This window comes from Tiliqua scincoides, chromosome 6 (assembly GCF_035046505.1).
Source record: "Tiliqua scincoides isolate rTilSci1 chromosome 6, rTilSci1.hap2, whole genome shotgun sequence".
Lineage (NCBI taxonomy): Eukaryota > Metazoa > Chordata > Lepidosauria > Squamata > Scincidae > Tiliqua > Tiliqua scincoides.
In genome coordinates this window covers 39,405,358-39,425,453 of record NC_089826.1, presented here as the reverse complement: position 1 = coordinate 39,425,453, position 20,096 = coordinate 39,405,358, and the positions used below count along the sequence as shown (strand labels likewise).

The 20,096-nt window shown below is 42.7% G+C and overlaps 1 protein-coding gene across 1 annotated transcript in view; it reads left to right on the top strand.

The window, feature by feature from the left end:
• Window positions 1-15,795, top strand: part of RNF150 (ring finger protein 150) — a 126,144-nt gene extending 110,349 nt beyond the window's left edge. Inside the window, exon 7 of the mRNA XM_066632558.1 lies at window positions 10,984-15,795. Coding sequence (XP_066488655.1) covers window positions 10,984-11,102 — 119 coding nt within the window. The 3' untranslated portion in view covers window positions 11,103-15,795. The remainder of the gene's footprint in view (window positions 1-10,983) is intronic.
• Window positions 15,796-20,096: the final 4,301 nt, after the last annotated feature.

The following is a 20,096-nucleotide window of genomic DNA, read 5'->3' as shown; positions in this document are numbered from 1 at the left end:
TTGATTAAATGGCTTTAATTTCTTTTCTGGGTGTACTATACTTCCTGTGTGTGTGTTTTATTTTCTATCATGTGAACCAATCTTTAAACTTCTCTTAACACTCTCACTATATATATATATTTCTATGACTAGTCATTGCTATTGAAGGCTCTATAACTTTTAATAATTAAAATAAGGTTTTGTGACTGTCCTACACTCCAGCACCTCCTAGGCTTATTGTATTCTGCACATGAAACTTTCCTTTGGCAGTTCCCTCTTCTCTTAACCTTCAAACACTTACTATTTTATATCATACTCCTTTATAACACTAAAATGCTTTCTGTACTTTGCTTATTAAACTCTCTTTTTGTTTTTATTAAACACTATGGGACTTGCTTCTTTCTTTATGTGTTAATCTTGTTTGTGACTTGTTAGCATATTTAAGGGATGTACAGTTTTATATTTTAATTCAAAACAAATTAAATTCTGTTTAGAAGGGGCTCCTAATAAAACACCTTTAACCTAATTTCAGCTCCTTCTATCTGTTCCAGCCTAGGCAAAGTATCTGGTTTCTGCTGGTAACAGCATAGTCGACCTTGTAATGTTGCAAAGCAGCGTCTGGTACTGCTTTCTTTCACTAAGACAAGAATGTTATCTTTTGAGCTTCTTATAATTGGCATAGAAGCTGCTAGATTTATGTGTTCTTTGTTAATATATCACTTTGAAACTGACTACAGTTCGCTTACTATTTCTGTGTGAGCAAAATAACTTGTTTTGCTTGAATTATAGCTGGGAATATCCTTTTGGACTAGGCAGTTAAAATTTTCTTATATTTTGTGTGGCTTCAAACTATTCAAACTTTCTTTCATGCATTTACAGTCAAACTAATTTTAATACTCTGTTTATGCTCTGTTGGGCCATTTAGGTTCTGGTTTAAAGGTCACCTCGCCTTAGGTCCACATCCATTGCAGTAACACTTTGTAATCTACTTCATATCCATTGTTTTTGCTCACAGTGGTATTTTCCCCCATAAATCTAAATGGTGTAGATTCACTCTTACCACAGAGCCTGTGAAAGAGACAGTACAATCAAGGCAATACCTCTGCTAGATCTGGACTGCCTTGCTTCTTGATGTCCTGGAATTCTACAATAATGCTACTGACTATCAGAAATCCCCCGACCCCCCAAATAAACCAACTTACCAAATTTGAACCCTTTTCTGTACTTGGTTTTCCTGTGGTCAGGATTGATACCTGTTTTGTCCTTTTTCAAAGAAAGCTCTTCTAGCAAACCTCCCTATATTTATAAGCATGTTATTGTTCCACACCTAATATATGCTCAGTGAAACATAATGAAATGCCACTTGTGTTAGAATATTTTCACTTCAAGAAATTTTCCCCAATACTTTACAAATAGGTAATTCCAGATCTGCATTCTGTGTGTGTGTGTGTGTGTGAGAGAGAGAGAGGGAGGGGGGGGTTGTAAAACAGTGCAAACATAGAGCGATTAAGTGTGAGGGCTTAAAGCACAATCTTCTGTACCTGAAGAATTGCAAAATTCTTTTCCTTTTCCAAAAATGTATGCTAAGTTACTTGTACCTGCATCTTGAATACATTGATTTTGGAAATGAATTCCATTGAAATCCATGGGGTTTATTTCTAAGTAAATGTGCTTAGACTTGTGGTCTTAGATCCATGTAATGTTTAAATCAATATGCCCTGGAGTTAATCCAGAATCTGTTTTGTACTTAACAGTTTTAATGCTAAACTTGTAAATACAAGAGGCTCAATAGTTGAAGATTTTAAGAACAAGGGCATTAATTGGAAATCAGCATTGGTAACTGCAGTTGAACATTGGATCACTTTGATGGCCTTAGTAACTGTGTAGGAGGGAGTGGGGGATGGGACTCAAGCTTAGAGGCCAAGCCCCTGCTTTGCATGCAGAAGATCCCAGGTTCAATCCCTGATATTTTCATGAGAGTTTGGGGGAGACCCCTGCCTGAAACCCTGGAGAGCTGCTGCCAGTCAAGTCTCCCACCCATCCACCTACTCTCTCCTGCTGCACCACTCACCTTTTTTTCTGTTACTGATTTTCCAAATTGAGTGCATTCTTTTGCCTTGCCACACCATGCTTTGTCCCTCCTCTGAAAGAATGACACAGTGGCAACACGGATAGATTGGTTGCTACCAAGCTGGAAAAGAACTGTGGCCATTCATTTGCATCACCCTTTTTTGCTGGGCTCTTGAAGGTGGGTCTCATCTTGCAGATTTGGGGTATGAGACGAGTCTCTTGACAAGTTGAACACTACTGGTGTAGATGATATTTAGCTAGATGGGCCAATAACACAGGCCTACAAAACTGAGGGTCAGAAAAGTTTTTCCCAAACTTCATGGTGGTTTGATATGAATTTGGGGTGCTGATTCCAAAATGGCATCCGTTTTGCCCTATCACATCTAGTTTGGGAGACACTGCATAGCCTCTTTAGTGAATGGTTCAAGCAGCTTCCTCATGAGGAAGCCATGTTGTAGACTTCCTCATGAGGAAGCTGCTTGAACCATTCACTAAAGAGGCTATGCAGTGTCTCCCAAACTAGATGTGATAGGGCAAAACGGATGCCATTTTGGAATCGGCATCCCAAATATACCCAGGAATTGGTGTGATGTTTAAGGAAGCAAAATGTGTGTTGGCCTGTGTAATCAAATCCTATATAAAATAGTTTTATATGTCCATTTTAACTGCAAGACAGTTCTTCTGTTTTTAGGCAAAAGTGCACAGTCAAGCTCACTTAGCACACATTAGTTATTCCTTAAGTGTTGAAGAGGTTCTGCGTTTCCATTCTAGCTTTTTGTTTACCATGTGTGTCTCTGGACTGTGGGGATTCTACCAAAAACATGCAAGCATAAAGTGAATTACTATTCATAAGAACAAAACAAAAGTTTTTGTTTCATCAATATGTTGTCTAGAGTGAATGTGAGAAGGGATGAAAACCACCTGACACACTTTAGACTGGGGGTTTGTGCCCCATTTTCCCTCAGTGGAATCCATCCACGTGCTATCAGTGTCACCAACAAACTGGGGTTGCACAAGGCTGAAAGTAGGCTCCCTCCTAATCTACGTCAGATGTTCTCCTGCTCCTTTGAAGCTGGATCTGCTTGCAGCCTTTTTCTTGGCCCTTATCAGATCTTAAATAGTAGTCCTCAGTATTGTCTCTGCTTAGAGGGAAATGTCCCTTACATATTTTACATGAGATGCATTTTTGAGATGTCCTGAACTGAAGATTTATTTACTTTTGGCATTTTCATTCTGCCTTCCTGCCAATGCACTGACAGGGGTTTACAATTTAAAGTACAAAAACAAAGTGGATAAAAAAGACAGAACTGTGGCATTTTCTCTACTTGGTGCTCTCTTCAGGAACTATTGTCATAATCTTCCTAGCCTGGGTTTCTCCTCTACTCTTTCCCTTAAGTGCACTGTGGGTTCTTCTATAGCCCATAGAATGTGAGTGTAACTAAGGGCCCAATCCTGTCCAACTTTCCAATGCCAGTGCAGGCACAATGCAGTCCCAAGGAAAGGGAACAAATGTTCCCTTATTTGGGAGAGGCTCTGTAACTGCACCCCCACTGCAAAATGCATGTCCCATTGGCATGGCTGCATCAGTGCTGGAAATTTGAATAGGATTGGAAGTAAACCAATTCCAAAGCAACAGTGCTTTCTGAATTTTAAAATTCTATTCCCATTAGCAAAGTTGTGGAATCAGTTCACAAACAAGAGAAATGATGCAGGCTATTGTGTGCAATCGGCTATTGCACAGAACTATATAACTAAAATTGGTAAAAGAAGCTCCAGGAGTAGGGAGAGACACAACCCATACTCACTACCTACCCATTTGCAAACAAAAAATTCCCTTTGTGCAAACAAAAAGATGTGAGTTAAAATTGCCTCACTCCTTCCTTCCTTGACTTTTAGACACCAGGCCAAAGCCTTCTTCCAGAATGTTCTTCGGCTACCTTCTGCTGTGTCAGTTCTGTCTATGTCAGTATTGTCTTCTACTTGAACTTGCAGCAGCTCAACCTCTGAGCTATGGCTCCCTTCCCCAATGGTTGTCCTCTTCTCTCTGTTTCTATGCTCAGTGTTGATGCTAATTACTATTTATGAAACATTTTGATGCATTTTAATGTTGTATGGGGGTTTTTTGTAATGTTTTTGTATGCCTCCTTAGAAGCTTCTTATCCATTTTTATGATTACTATACAAAAGAATTCATGAAGTCTGATGAAAATGTCGGGATAGTGGGTAGCTATACGAATGTAAAGCAAGCACACTTCACAATGGTATTCCAGGCATCCCCTATGGCATTGTTAGGAAATGTGGGGGCGTGGGTAGAAAGCAGAACAAATGCAGAGAAAAACAGCTTGCCATGTAGCAAGAATCAATTTGTTACAGAGTCAATTGTGCATATCAAACACTGTTATGGAATATAAGCAAACTGCACCAAAGCAATATTTCACATAGACAGGCCCTTAGTCTTGCAAGGTAACAATAGGATAGATAGTTCCCATCTCTGCTGGATTATGTTATTTTTACAGCAGTGTGATGTGCAGTGCAATCCAGTCTTGCGCTGGAGCCCTCAGGCCAGGAGGCCTGCACTGTATGCAGCTCAAGATAAGGACCCAAAGTGACTCAGCCAGAAGCAAGGGGAAACTCTTCCCCTTACCCCCGGTTAAGTCATCACAGCCCCAATGAGTCTCCTTGGACTGGCGCCACCTCAGGATGGCATAAATCTGAGGAGAGCAGAGTGGCTTGCAGCCACTCCATGCTGCTCAGCGTATGGGGTTAGAATCCGGCATAACAGCCGGGAGTTTGGGGGAGGGTCCTTTATTAATAGGGACATTGGGGGATGTGAGCCCTCCACCAGCAGTGCAGTGTGCCTTGTCAATTGTCAAAACACTGATGGTGTGGCCTTGACAATTTTAGCACCTTGTCAGTGTGCCATGAGATCAAAATAGATTGACAACTGCTGCGTCTAACCATATACCTGCCATTCAGGGTTGTTTCAAGAAAGACATGATCATATTTTTGAAGAAAGAAATTCTGCTCTCTGCATCCACACTTCTTATTATAATCTTTCTACCATCAAAGTGTCATCTTGGAGATTTATCTTGTTCTGTAGTAACATCTTTTAGATCCGAGGTATCTGAAGAATTTCCAAAAGCTTTGCTTTCCACTTAGAGATGAACATGGTCCTCCCCCTCCAATTGCCTGTGTGCGATAGCTTCACAAGCACCTTACAATTTTTGTAACATGGTTATTATATAAGCAAAGTACAGTATTACAATTACTTTGGTGGAACCAAGAGGCGTCTAGATTTTAAGTGCAGCATAAATCATTACAGAGTAGAAGGTGTCTGTGAAAGCTTTGAAAAGGAATCTTTAAAAACAAGGTTATTTTTTTGGAGTGGCTGAAGGCCAAATCATGAGAAACCTCTTTTGTGCTTCTGTTAAGATTCTGAGCCCCTTTGTTCTTTATGCCAATGTTTTCATTTCCTTTGCTGTGTAAACCGCTGTGGGAACTTTATATTGAAAACCAGTTGTTATACAAATATTCAAAACAAACAATATTGAAATAGGTGTATGAACAGTCTCCTTCAGCTAAGGCATTCATAACATGGGAGCACAAACATTTTTAACACCCCCCACCCTTGCGCAGCCTCCCCAGGCCTCAGAAGATGGTCAAAAACCAGAAGTGCCTTTCTAAGGCCTCTAGGAGGCCTTCTGAGGCACAGGGAGGCTGTACCCGGTCTCCCTTAACCTTACTTTTTTGCCTTTGGTCCACCATCAGCAGTGCAGATTGGCACCAGCTCAAAACGTGATACGCAGGGCAAGGCATCGCCCACTGGGGTCGCTAGGGGGATGTGGGGGTGCGGGCCTCACTGGGTGACGTGCTAGGGGGGTGACATGCCCTGGTGGAGGACGCGCTAACATCGTGGCGTTAGGAGCTACCCGTCATGCCATATACCATTGGATTCGAAATGGCTGGCAGAGTGCAGTGCAAAAAACCAGAGCGAAATAGCTCCTTTCGTTCAAAAGTCATGGCCAAAAAACCGGAAGGAAAAAAATGCATGGAGCCCTATGGAAACTGAAAGTGAGCCGTATTGCACGTTTACTCATGAGTAGGCATACTTGCCGTAGTCTGTTGGCAAGTAGGCATACTTGCCGTAGTCAACGACACTAGAATGGTCCCGATCCAATGAATGCAGCCCCCCCAAAACACCTGAGAAGCTTCCTCTCCCAGCTGATCCCGAAATGAAGCCACATAGCCATGTGAGTAGGTGGACTTGCCTTAGTCGAGGCAGGCTGAGAGGCTCCAAGGACATCAGAATGCTCCTCATCCAATGAGTGCAACCCCCAAAAACACCAGAGAAGAACGTTCCTCCCTCCCAGTCTATGGAGCCCTATGGAAAGCAAAGCAGCCTCACAGTCACGTTTACTTGTGAGTAGGCAGATGTGCCTTGGCTGGTGGTCAGGCCAGGCAAAGGGGAGTGTGAGGAAGGGTCCTGATGTGATGGAGCTGCTCCAGAAGGCAGCCTCCCTCCCTAAAAAGAACAAAAAAGAGGCTTGAATGATAAGGGGAAAGTTTTCTATTTTGCACCTGTGAAGCCAGGTGGGTCTTTATTCTGATGTGCCTGAAATAGAAGAACTTTAAATTGGGCACTGGGGGGGGGGGGCTGAAGAGCTCACTGATTCTTTTTGGGGGGTTGTTATTGCAGGCAGACTACAGAGTAAGCTCCATTGACCACTATGGGACTTACTTCAGAGTAGACATGCATAGGCTTGGCATCACAGGCTGCAATCCTACCCACACTTTCCTGAGAGTAAGCCCCATTGACCACAATAGGACTTACTTCACTTGGTGGAACAGGACTGGCTCCCCCTTACTTAATTATTTTATTTTAATTTAATTATAATCTATTTTAATTTGCTTGATGATGTCACTTCTGGCCATGACATCACTTCCAATGGGTCCTGGACAGATTGTCATTCTAAAAAGTGGGTCCCAGTGCTAAAAGTTTGAAAACTGCTGCAATAAGGTGTTAGTAAGTTGACGTGTGTGTGTGTGTGTGTGTGTGTGTGTGAGAGAGAGAGAGAGAGAGAGAGATACTCTATCAAGTTTTCAAAATCCCTAAAATCAGAATTTGGAAGAATAAGACCATCATGTTCTATATCAATCAATGCGTAATTTCATGCAGAATGCAATGAAACAAACCACATTGAAATATCTGTGTTATAACAAAAGATACAGCGAAAAAACCGGTGGGGGCAGGGCGATGGTACATGACCATGTCTACCTGGGGCGTTGCCCCGCCCACTACATGGGGTGACGCACAGGCCTCCCGGGTGACGCAAATCCTAGTGACGCCACTGGCATCGCCCCTGCTCCCCTTAGCTACACCACTGATCCAATTGTGGACTGACCATAGAAGTCTGTGGGGCAAATGCCCTGGGCGTGAGCCTCTAGGACAGGGGTGCTCAATAGGTGGATTGCGATCTACCGGCAAAATGAGTAGATCGCGAAGTGCTGACCCCCCCCCCTTCAGGTGCCTCTGGGAGGAAACGCTGGGAGTAAGGCCCATTGTACTCAATGGGGCTTACTCCCAGGTAAGTGTGGCTAGGATTGCAGCCTCACAGCCTAATCCTAGGCATGTCTACTCAGGAGTAAGTCCTGTTCTACTCAGTGGGGCTCAAGGTACACCAACATACATTGTACACATAAATGTTATATGTTATGATGGTGCGAACATTGTAAAAAAAACTCTGGTAGATCTCCGGGCCTTGTTGGGTTTCAAAGTAGCTCTCGAGCCAAAAAAGTGTGAGCACCCCTGCTCTAGGACCTCACAGAACCCTGTGTGAGGCTCCCAACAGGGTCGGAAACTGTGCTTCCAGTTTTCCAGAAGCACAGTTTATAGCTTCAAGGGAACCTCAGAGAGGCTTCCCTGATGTGGGCTTAGGTTGCATGAAGCTCCATGAGCCTCAGGTGAGTGGAGGGGGGGATCTGCACAAGGGGGGGGCAACGACAGCCTGCGGGGGATGCCATCGTGGATCTTTGCCCAGGGGAGTGGGACTGGGGAGGTTTGCAGCTGCACTGATCTCCTTTGGTACAAGGCAGTTCCATGTGTTCTGTCTGGGAAGCGACAAGTCTTAGTGGAGGAAGAGTGGACAGGGTTAGAATTCAGCTGTTTGTCTCCAAGATCCCCAGCTCACAATTACCCCCCTCAACTGCTTTCTCACCCTTGGAGGAAAACTTGTAGGGCCCCTATATCTTCACCCAGTGGGTTAAAGATGGCCTGAGTAGAGTGATTTTGAGTTGAAAAATAAAAGGGGGACAGGTTCAGTAGCCTCTTTGCCCACCCTCCCTCCACTCAGGCTCATAACCTGCCCAGGGTGCTTATTGTTAGGTGAAGGAAAGGATCCCGAAACTGCTAATAACATTTAGTTTTGCTCCAAGTCTATACCCAGTTGTCTCTATCATCTCAGCTTCTAGGTATTGGTTTGTACTAGATAGGGCACCTTTCTTCAAAAGCACAATTTTCAGTTCCACTTATGAGAGACCTAAAAATGGTTTATGAAAAGGATTGATTTGAATATTACAAAAAAGCACAGGTGTCGTCTTTTTGAACGTATGCCCTTGCCTTATACTGGGTCAGGCTTTTGGCCACTTTAGACTGCTAATGTCTACCTTGACTCATAGCAGCTCTTCAGAGTCTCAGGCAAGAGGTGTTTCCCTATGGTACCTCAGACACCAGGGTTTGAATTCAAAGCAGTGCTGTCTGCCACCCTGTGTTGTCTCCTATGGATAATGCATATGTGTCGGGGATCCCTTCTCTCCCAGTAAGAAAGTTTCACATCTACTGTTGTCAGTTTTTTGTAACTCCCAAAGCCATCGTGAGAAACCTTATAGCAGGAACAGAGTAGGACGTTCCCAGGGCTCTGATCATTTACTCCTTCTGTATACTATACAAAGTGAGCAATTCCATTCAAATTCTTGTAGCATGCTTGCTTTTCCTTTTCTTTAATATGGCACCGCCAGCCTTGATCCTTGGACATACAGACAGCTGTTAAGAGCCTGTGTCAGTACATGACCTATCTTAAATGATGGCCTAGAAAATCCTTGAATGAGTTTTCAAAGCTTTGGTTTCAATAGCAATGTAATGGTAATGCAACAGGGAACAGGGAATTAATGATATACTATATTTAATAATGGTTATTCCTTAGGCCCTGTTTAACTTTGTGTCTTGATGTTTTATTCAGATCTTCCCTGCCCCTGCTGAAATTTCAGCCCTGATCATTCTGTTCCCCCTGCATGTTGTTTAAATAAGAAACAACCCGGAGCTTCACTTTTGTATTTAAGCTGACAACTAGTGTGACTCTAAGGTCTGTGAGGTCATTAGATAACTGTTACCTATTTTTCCTTTTTGCTAAATGTATTTTGTTTGGAGCAGCTGTTCACTAGCTTGGTGCTTATCAAAGAGCCTGTCCTGTCCAGCAACTCTTTATTTAAGAAAGGGACTTTTAAATATATATATACATTGCTATAAAAAAAGGAGTTGAAGATCCTTCTTTTTGTATCTTCTTCCTGCTGTTTGAGAAGTTCCTGCTGTTTGAGAAGCTGCCAGAGGTGCAGCTTCAGCTTCATGGAACAGAAATAAAACCTTGGCTGCTTGGCATTTCAAAAGCTCTTTGCATCTTCAGAGCATCATTTGTCTCAGAGCATTTGGGCAGCCTGGACTCTTTAGGCGATCCAGGGTGGATTCAGACATTTGTTCAGAGGCTTATTTTGTGCTATCCAGGCAGGCACATGTGCAAAGCCGGATAGCATGTCTATTTTTGCCGACATGCTTCCATTTACCAATGTATGCTGATAAAAATAGATTTGGTATCCCATCTCGCATGTGTCTCTCCGTGTGTGGGGAACACCAGACAAAGCAGAAGCCCAAAAGTGCATGCACTCATTACAGAAGGATTTGTGCTTTGTAGCAGTACAAGGGAGATAATTTCAAAACACCTAATTTGGGATGCGTAATAACAACTCCGACAGGTTTTTGAAGATGGATTGACTCCGTGCGCTCTGTAATTGCTATTGTGATAATTACATCAAAGAGGTGTTTGTACCACAAGTCTTCTATTATAGGACAAAGCTGGGGAAATTTGGAGAGATTTCAGGGAGGCTTAAATGTGCAGTTGTATTGAAATGTTTAATTGGGATAGTTATCTTGAAGCACTTGCTACAATTCTGCATAGCTGCTATTTGTTTCATGTGCATTTATTCAGTAGATTTTCTGTTTTGGATTACTTTTCTTTTTACCTTCAAATCCCAATTATATTGCTTGGGTTTTTGTTCCCAAGATTCAAATTCATTAAAGAAATTCTCAAAATGTTATGAATATTCTAATATGTGTTCCCCTTATTATCTTTATTGGTTTTAATTTAAAAAAATAGAAAGTACAATAGAGATGGCCCAATAAACAATCCACCAGCTTTTTCCCATCTTATCTCAACTAATAGAGGAAAGGAGAGGGGAAATGTAGTAAGCCAGCAAGCAGACAGATGTACTAAGAGATGGGAGAGACAAAAGGCTGAGTAGAAAAAGAAGAAAGGGAATAAAAGGGGAAAATACCTGGAGTTGCTCTTGATAAATATTGAATGGCATTTGCTATTATTGAAACCAATAGGAAATCTGTCTTCAGTAGGTATCTTCTTTTCCTGCATTGTCTCAACTTTACACCCTAACCTACCTCACAGTGTTGTTGTGAGGATAAAATTGAGGGGGGGGGAGTGGAGAACTATGTGCATCACTCTTAGCTCCTTGGAGGAAAGCTGAGATAAAAATGTGGTAAGCAAGCAAATAAATTAAGGGAACTGTTCCTAGGAGGAACTCAGCTGAAATATGGGTTAATTTTAAATATCTCTGACAGATTGAGTTGAATCTTTTTCTTTCCTTCTCCTTTCAGGTGAGCAGGAGCCAGCAGTCAGTAGTGATTCAGATATTTCATTGATTATGGCAATGGAGGTTGGACTCTCGGATGTGGAGCTTTCCACTGACCAAGACTGCGAAGAGGTGAAATCCTGAAAGAGCATACCAAAAGACCCCTCCATTAAACTACAGGGCAGTGGCAGAAAGGGGAAGGGACAGAACCAACTCAGTCAGATTTGGACCAGCTGTGTACACATGCATACCCATCCACACAATGTACACACTCATGTGCATATCCATATACCCACAACCCGAACATTTTGCAAACACCAGTATGCTCCATTCTGGGATGGTTGTGAAAAGCAATAGCAACAGATATGTCTACCTGGATGCAGTTTCATCAGCTCTGTGTGTCCATTTCCATTTACTTTGGAAGGTGAAAGTGTACTGTTTCCAAGACATGCACCAGAGCAGCCATACTTCTATCTTGGTGGCTCATGACTGTGACACTGAAATGAGAACTTGAATGTTTTCTACAATCCTTTTTTTTTTAAAGCTGAAAAAGAACACTCCAAGGTGATTATTTATAGCTCATTGTGGATGGACATTTTTTTTCTTCTTAACGACCCCTACTTTTTTTCAAGAGTTCAATCCAGACTTTTTGAGTCTGAATGCAATTATTGGGCAGCAGGATGTATGCTTGGCTTTGGGAAGAATTGGTGCTTCAGAGCTTCTGGCCCGAAGCCTCTTTTCAATAAGGTATTTATGGGGCTTCCAGGGTCTCCCTGCCTGCAGAGAGGAGGCTGGACTCACTGAAGTTGGTGACTTGCTATCTGCCACTAGGTTGCATTGGCATGCACTCCAAGCATTCCATTGAGTTGCACATAAGGTACCAAGTAAGAGATTGTGATAATGATGACACTGGGATTAAAGGTCAGCCTCTTCTTGCAGTCCTTCACTATTATTTTCTAGCAGCACAAATCTCTCATAGCTTAAGGGCCTTCCCTAAGATTGATTTTTTTTCAAAAGTAGATTTCCTTTCAAATTGGGTACTTCTCTCAAATGTCCTTCTGAACAGCAGAGTGCTGAGCATGGAATTTATAGAGAGTATTTGTATTTGGTAAAAAGAGAAACAGAAGTGGAAAGAAGGGACTTTGTATTATAGCCTGCATCAAGGACATTACAAAGGAATGGTGGGTGTTTTGACATAATGTATGCCTTGGAAATCACCTTCTCAGCCCAGGTTATCACCACTAGTTCACAAGGCTTTTCCTGGTTTAGACATTCACCAGAGGCACCTTTTGTTTGTATGGAACAGCTTCCTCCCCCCCACCCCATCCTGAATCTATAGAACTCTCTCCTTATTGGTCCTTGTCCCAGTATAACAGGTAGAGGACTTGTGTTTGCAAACAATGCTAAAAGTGCATTAAGGCTGAAATGTCTTTTTCATACCCCTCAGTGAAATCAGAATTTGGATTTCTGCACATTTACGTTGAAGTGGTTGTGATTTGTATTCTACAAGAGTGTACAAGCAGCAAGAGAGACTTAAAGATCTTTTTTCCAACATGAATGAAAATGGCCTAGAAGTGACTTCATGTTTCTAGTGTAGAATGTGAAATCTCTCATCTCCTGGCTCCTGGTCTGCTTTGGATGTAGCTCTGCAAAGGGTGAAATTGAAGACACTGGGTTTGAATCATAATAGAAAATGGAAGCTTTCAAAATTGAAGTCACTAGCAGGGGTTCCCCATCCCCAATTATAGCTGTTGAAAGGGAGTGCCAGTAACAAATACAATTCAAGAGACCTTGCATTATGTTGCAGCCTCAGAGAATGTGCCGTTCATGCAGGGGTGGAGCAATTTCATTTTGCAGTCAAAATCTTCAAGTGCGAAGGAGGACATTTCTGCTTGATGTAATAAAAACAGAAGCTGTTTTTCCTGATGATAAGAAGAGGTTAAAATTGCAGTACATCACTCAACATAGCATAGTAGCTTGTGTTTGTATAGAAACAAAATACTGCATTAACAATCACTAGTACAGTAATGGTTGGTTCGGATGATGTTTGGCGCTGTTTGAATGAGCTCTAGTTGGTGTACTCAGATAGGGAGGGCTATAGCTCAGGGGTAGAGCATCTGCTTTGCATTCAGAAGGTCCTAAGTTGCAGTATCTCTGGTAGGTCCTAATTCAGAAGGTCCTAATTCCTAGCATCTCTGGTAGGGTCGCAAAATTTCCTGTCTGGAACCTTGAGTTGCTTTTAGTCTGCTCCAACATTAGTGAGCATGCTTTGATTTCCTTCTCACCAGCCAGTGTTCTGTTCCATCCAAACCAAATTGCCTACAAACTCTGGTGTGAACATCTTCAAATCAGCCCCCACCCCACATAGTTTGAGTGAGGCTTCAGCTAGAGAAGCACATTGAAAGATCAGGCTGCCCTCATCTCTCTTGTAGGCTAGCAGAAAGAGTTGGAGGCCTTCAGAAAAGGCTGCACACTTCTATTTACCTTGATAAAAAATTTAAATTCACAGCATGCTAAAATAAATGTGGGAGAACCAGAGATCAGTTTCCATTGTTGCTTGAAACTAAATTTAGATTAGGAAGAGCTAACACTAGCTTAGGGATCCTAAATCTTTAGTAGATGTCGGGAAAGTGCAGGTGCAGGGGGTGGCAGGTGAGGCAGAACCACCCCATTCTAGTCCATGGAAAAGCACTTCAGCTGCCCCACCTGCATACACCCAAGAAATTTCTCCTTATACCCGAGAAAGAGGGTGTAAGGAAAGCCCTCCTCAGGAAAAGCAACTGGGGTGCTTTTCTACAGACAACAACGAGGCAGTTCTGTCTCACCTGCTGCCGCCCCCCCCCCCCGGCACATCCCTGGTAGATGTCTAGGCAAGAGAATTTTGCTAGATGCAATTTCAGTTCTGGTGTGTTCCTTTCATGGCATGTATAGAAATATCATACTATCAACGCAAGTCTATTCCCCTCCAACCCATAGCATGCAGTGCTGCTGCTGGAGTGCATGCTGCATGCCTGGGGGGATGACAAGATGGTCCTGGAAAGGTAAGTAAAATATTTTCTTATGTCCAACTTGCCTCCAGTGGGCCTCCTCACACTTATACCAGCCATTTGCTTGTGTAAAACTCAGGAGACTTGGGGCATTCTGGGGCCGTGAAAGGGGAATAGGATCTCAATGTGTGCGACTGCTGCTAAAACCCTCCTCCTGCATCCTTCTACTGCCCAGTCTGCTCCTCACCCTGATCTGTCCGCACTGCCGACCTATCTGCTCTGGCGGGGCATTTAAGAGCTGCTGTTGTGCATAACGGGCTTTAGGGCTTTAAACCTTTTGCACCAGTGGCCCCAAAGCATATGATGGTGCAGCTTTTGTGCCAGTGCCCGGGCTTTGCAGTGGCCAATCGCAAGATTCACCACCACAAGGCCTCCATTGGATTGGGCCATTAATTAGAAAGAGGCAAATGGATGGTCTGAACATGTGGAATTATCATGCAAAGTGGGTTTATCTTGCAGTTTGGGGGGGGGGGGGGTGCTGTAGCTTGGTGTAGAGCAGGAACATCAGACTCTGTAAAAGATTTCAGACTCAGTCCCCAGCATCTGAACATAGGGCTGGAAAAAAATTCCTGCCCCAAACGCTGGAGAACAGCTGTTGCTAGTTAGTCTGCATATGGCTGCCTTACGCCAAGTCTGTTGGTCCATCTAGACCAGTGTCTTTGACGCTAATTGGCACTCTGATCTGGCACTTCTGCTTGCACCAATATAATGCCAGCACTTCCTCTACGGTTATAGGCCTGTTATATAGCTGCTTATCTCCCTATATCTACTATGCGGCATTGCACCGGCTTTCCAGTGGTCAAAAGGAAGTTGTGATGCTTGTATACAAAATTTGTGGGTAACTCTTGACAACTGTGATTTCCATTAGAAAATATTCAAAAGCCACAGTTGAGTAAAACCTTTATTAGAACCAGCCAAAAAGACCCAGAATCTTAAGCAAACTTTCAAGCTTTCCAAAGTGGAATGTGAAGCAAAGGTGGGGGCAGGGGATAGTGTAATAGCCCTAAGGGCCTACCTTTATAACAATCTTAAGGTGGAGTCCAGGAGGAGCCCTGTTAGCAGCTGGAAATTAGGCCTAGCGACTAGTGAGACTGAGCCGCTTAAGCCTCTTTCACTTCTGTACTCCATCTGAAGGCTGTTAGAAACAGCAGCCTTTCACCAAGCCCAGCAATTCTCCCTCCTTTCCCCCCCTTTTTTGCTTACATCTCTAGCATGATGAAGAAGCCTGGAGAATTTGAAATCTTGCTTAAGGTTTTGTCTTTTGGCTGATCATCATAAAGAATGTGGCTTTGGGAAGATGTTTTGATTCTATTCTTTGCCTCCCCCCTTGAACTGTTTCCCTGCAGGGCACTAGCTTTTTGCAACACTGCTAGGCAATGTCAGGCAATGGAAGCTGTTACTGGTTCATGTGCTATGTCTTGATGCAAGAACATGGCTTATGGCATTACAATCCTTGCACCTGCTCCTACCTACTCATTTGCCAGCATAATAGTAAGTACAAGATATCTAATATCCCAAGGTTCAATCCTATCAAACAGCACATTCATCCTGATTTTTCCAAGAGCTGTATTTATTTGAAGTTGCTATCAAGTGCTGAATCCACAAAGAGCACAGGCGCACTTCTGAAAATGCTGAACTTGAGTTTCCTTGGCATCCACCTCAACCTGCTGCCTGCAAGTATAACTGTAAGAGAATTAAAGTTCTGTCACTAGGCCTTTGTGTATCACAAGGACGTAAACCACTGGCTCTCAAACTGAGTTTGAGAGCCAGGAAGTCTTTACAGGGGCGGGGGGAGGAGGCAGTGGGGGCAGGGGGAAGGCAGCGGCGCGATCCCCAGGATGGCGCTGCTCAGGGGGCTGCAGGGACTTGGGTGCACTTACCCAAGCCTCCTGCAGCCTCCCTGGGGTGCGGGGAGCCCAGCGCGACTTCTGGCAGGGCTCCCCGCAGCAGGGAGAGTGGATGCGGAGCGATCGCGCCCCGCCCCCGCTAAAGCGGAAGTGGAGCACCATCTCTCCACATCCACTTTCCCTGCTGCGAGGAGCCTTGCCAGAAGTTGCGCCGGGCTCCCCGCAGCCCAGGGAGGCTGCAGGAGACTTGGGTAAGTGCACCCAAGCCCCTGCAGCCCCCTGAGCGGCATGATCCTGGGGATTGCGCCGTTGCCTTCCCCCCGCCTCTAGGCTGCCCCCGTCCCTTAAGGGGGCAGAGACCAGGGCCCTCAGGCTGGGGTGTCGCAATGCCCCAGTTTGAATAGCACTGATGTAAACCATTAGCTTGATTGTGGATGTGGAATGCAATAGAATGGCTCAAAAAATCAGTTAATCATGCTTTCTATATTTGTCAATTTTGGGGAGCCTTGAATACATGAAAGTATATTTTGAACATTTGATCAAAGTCCCATTGAGATGCCACATCCTTTTAAACCATAGTTGACCAAACTATGGCTCAGATAGTTTAGGAAAGTGAAGGAGGGAGCCCCAGGGAGCTTCATTATCCTGCCTCACTCTGAATTCTGGCATTAGAAAGCCTGGAAGGAGCTAGCAGCAGTGAAAATGGCAGTACGATTCATGTGACTTGGAGCTATTTGCCATATGAAGATTTTTATGATAGTACTAAAGCCTTCTTGAGTATACCTTGTATGAGTTTCAACACTTTGATCAAACATAATGAGCCCATGGTCTGAAAATGGCCACTAATTGCACGCACCCCTTCCCTATTAGTGCTCAAATCTAGCAGCTTCACCAAGGCCTATTTTCAGTGTGACCTGCCAGTAATACTTAGACACACAACCCATTGCCTTGTTATGTGGCTAAGGGGAAAATAGGGGCAGTGGCCCCGTTGTAAATTTGGACAATATAAAAGGACCATGAATTCCACCTGCAGTATTTCTTTATCATGCCATCGATAGAAACAGCTTCGCAGCCACTAGCAGTGTCACTGCCACAGTCAGTCACCTAGAGTGTGCCTTTGCCAAGAAATGTGGAGTGGGCTGGCAGCGGGCACCTCCGACTGCAGCCTGCCAGGATCATTCCATTCTGAGGCAGTGGAAGGAACTTTGCTTCTCTGATCAGTTCTACAGATGCTTATGTTGGCAACAAGAGAAGTCAACCTAAAGAATAGACAATTCAGGGAATATTAGGTACATGCACACTACCTTTGCCTGATGTTGAGGATGGCTGTGTTTAAGGAGTGTGCAGCCTGATCCAGTGCATTTTTACTCAGAAGACAGTCCCATTACATTTTGTGAGACTTACTGCCAAGTATGCATGCATTGGAAGGCAGCCAACAAAGCTAATGTACAGATGGGCCTGTTATAAGCAGGCTAAAGGATATAAAAACTATGGGCAGTTTTAGAAAAAACTGAGCTTTGGCAAAGATTTCTTTTAATTAGAACAGTTGATACAAAACTGTTTAGTCCCGTCCTTTTGCAGCAGTAAGAATTTGTGGTCTGGAATGTCTTGGCATACCAGATGGTGTTTATTGACATGTTAAATAGTACAGTAGAAGAGCGCCCTCTTCTGGATGGATTGCAGTTTTCACATAGCCATTTCTAATGTCAAGCAGAAGTTCTGTTACCCAGTAGAAATGCCAGTTCTTCTATATCTATATCTATCTCTGGAAAATGCATGGAGGATGCGAAAGAGACCTAATGACTAATATTAAAAACTTTGCCTTCAGTAAACAGTTTATTTTCAACAAACTTGCATTTTGGTAGGAAACATATCTTGCAAGAACGATCCCAAGGAATACAGAAGAAAAGAACGTTTTTATTATTTGCAGATTCTTGAATCTTACCTATTTTTTTTAAAGGCATCAAGTGATACAAATACCCTTCTTTGCCATGAATGTAATGTATATGGTTATTACAGATGTGAAAAATCAGTGTTTTTTTTAAACAATGTACATAGTATCATCTTCCTGTTTCCATATTAGCAACCTGATGAGGCTATATACCATTTTATAAATAGAATGAAATGTAAAAGGGTGGGGTGGGGAGGGGAAGGGCTGTTATTTTTCTAGCAAGATCTACCTTGTACCTAGTGAGCATTTTAAAATGACTTTGTACTTCTCAAAATATACATTCCATTCATTTCCTGAAAATATTTATTTTTTATTTAAAGTAGTTTTTAAAACAATATGGCATCCATTTGATATGAGGTTCATCAACAAAGCCAAAAGATTTTGGTCTACAATAATGGCTCCAAAGTTCTCTCTGCTGTATCATGTAGCAGACTGCACACCATACCAGCAAATGACAATAAAAATAAACTAGAAAATTAAAAAGTTCTTTAGTTACGTTGAAATTATTTCTCTTTACCAAAAGTGTTTAAGCTCTTCATTATTCTGCTTCTAGTTGCTAAATTTAGAGTATATCCAGACATTCATAATTTGAGCGATAAACCAACTGTGGAAGTGGCCTCACTCTGTTTTATTCAGATGTACAATTTTCTCTTAAGAATCTGACTCCAAAGAATGAATTTTTCCCTGTTTGCAGCTATAATCAGTGGCTCAGTGCTGACTGGCTGCTTCCTGTGCCAACAGGCCGCTTCTGTCCTGTCTGGGGCAGTTTTTCAATTTTTAAAAAATTGTGTCAACTTTTTAACAAACTAAGTCAAGGAATGCATATTTGTCCAACTGCACAGTACACGCCATATGTACATACCGCACTAGCAAAAATTAAAAGGTGGACCCCCTGTGGCATAGGGGAGAGGCAAGAAAATGACTGAATCGACAGCCTGTCATTGACTGCAAGAGACATCAGGGCTCACTCCCATGCAGAAATATGACCTGCAACCCCTGGGTTTTGGTATACCTGTATGACTGTAAGCTCCTTAGAGTAGGGACTTGTGTTTCAGGTATGCTATCTTAATGGCTAGAGATAAAAGAAAGGTTTTGCACCATCAACCACCTCTTAGAAGTGAACCATAATTTTGTAGTAGGGGTCATTCTAAAAATCTTCCAGTCTCAATTTCTGCAAACTGCACAATTTGCTTTTGTTTTGAGAGTGGAAACCGTCCACTGCCTATGATTGGTTTGCCTGTTCCGCTTTCAGATTTCACCTTGATTAGTGAAGTAGCTATGGCAGGAGGGGGGAGGTTATCCAGATTACCCAATGGTATTTGCATAGGAAATTTTTTAATTTAGTGTCTTTGGCCAGCTGTGAATTGTCCACCTGCGCAATGCTGCAGTAGTTTGTGAATTTGTTTCCTGAGCATTCTGTACAGTATTACTAATATTGCAAATAAAGTTGCTTTCATTTTGTATTGCATCCTTACATCGCCCACCCTCTCTTCCAATGCACTTTATCTCTTGGAAAATGTGCAAGTCAGACAATGATGCTCTTGAAAGGGATTGCCTGGAATCAACAATCTCATCCACTTGGGTTTTTTGCTTTATTGTGTCCTGGCTGTACTTGTGGCTTAGAGGGTAACTCAAAGCAGGGTAGGACAGATAAAATAAGCAGAGGTGATGGTTGATATTGGGGAAACATCATTCAGTAGTACAACATGGCTATTTTTGTTATATAGAAGATTATAATGTAAATATTTGAGACTGTGTCATGTACTAGTAAATATTGCAACTGTAAAAGGATTGTGAATTCTAAGGAATTTTATTGCGTTTTTTAAAATAAAAAACTCTCTCATTTGTGTCATACATTCTTTCTAACAAACAAATTAGCCTTTGCAGAACAGGTTTCTTTTCAATGAATCCACAAACTGAAACAGGTTTCTGGAGAGTATCGGGCAAATGTGGATGCCATTCTAATCTGGAAAGCTTCTTCTGGTGGCGATAGTTCTTTCTTTATATTGGTGTCTACCTGTCAATTTGGTTTCTCATGTAATGCAAGGTGCAGAATGTAAACCCTATTTTTTCCAGAAATCTTTTTGCAAGTGTCAGGACCATTGCATCCTGGACAGCTGTGTCCCGGTCAAATGTGTATTAGACATTTGTGTCCCAATATGTGTATATTTATATTAGATGTACTTTTTAAATTTTTACATGTAAGGTAGGGTTAGGGTTATAGCTGGGGTAAAAGGCTTAGAACATATAACAAGGGGTTTGTTTCCCAGTTATAGTGGGATGCAAATAATTG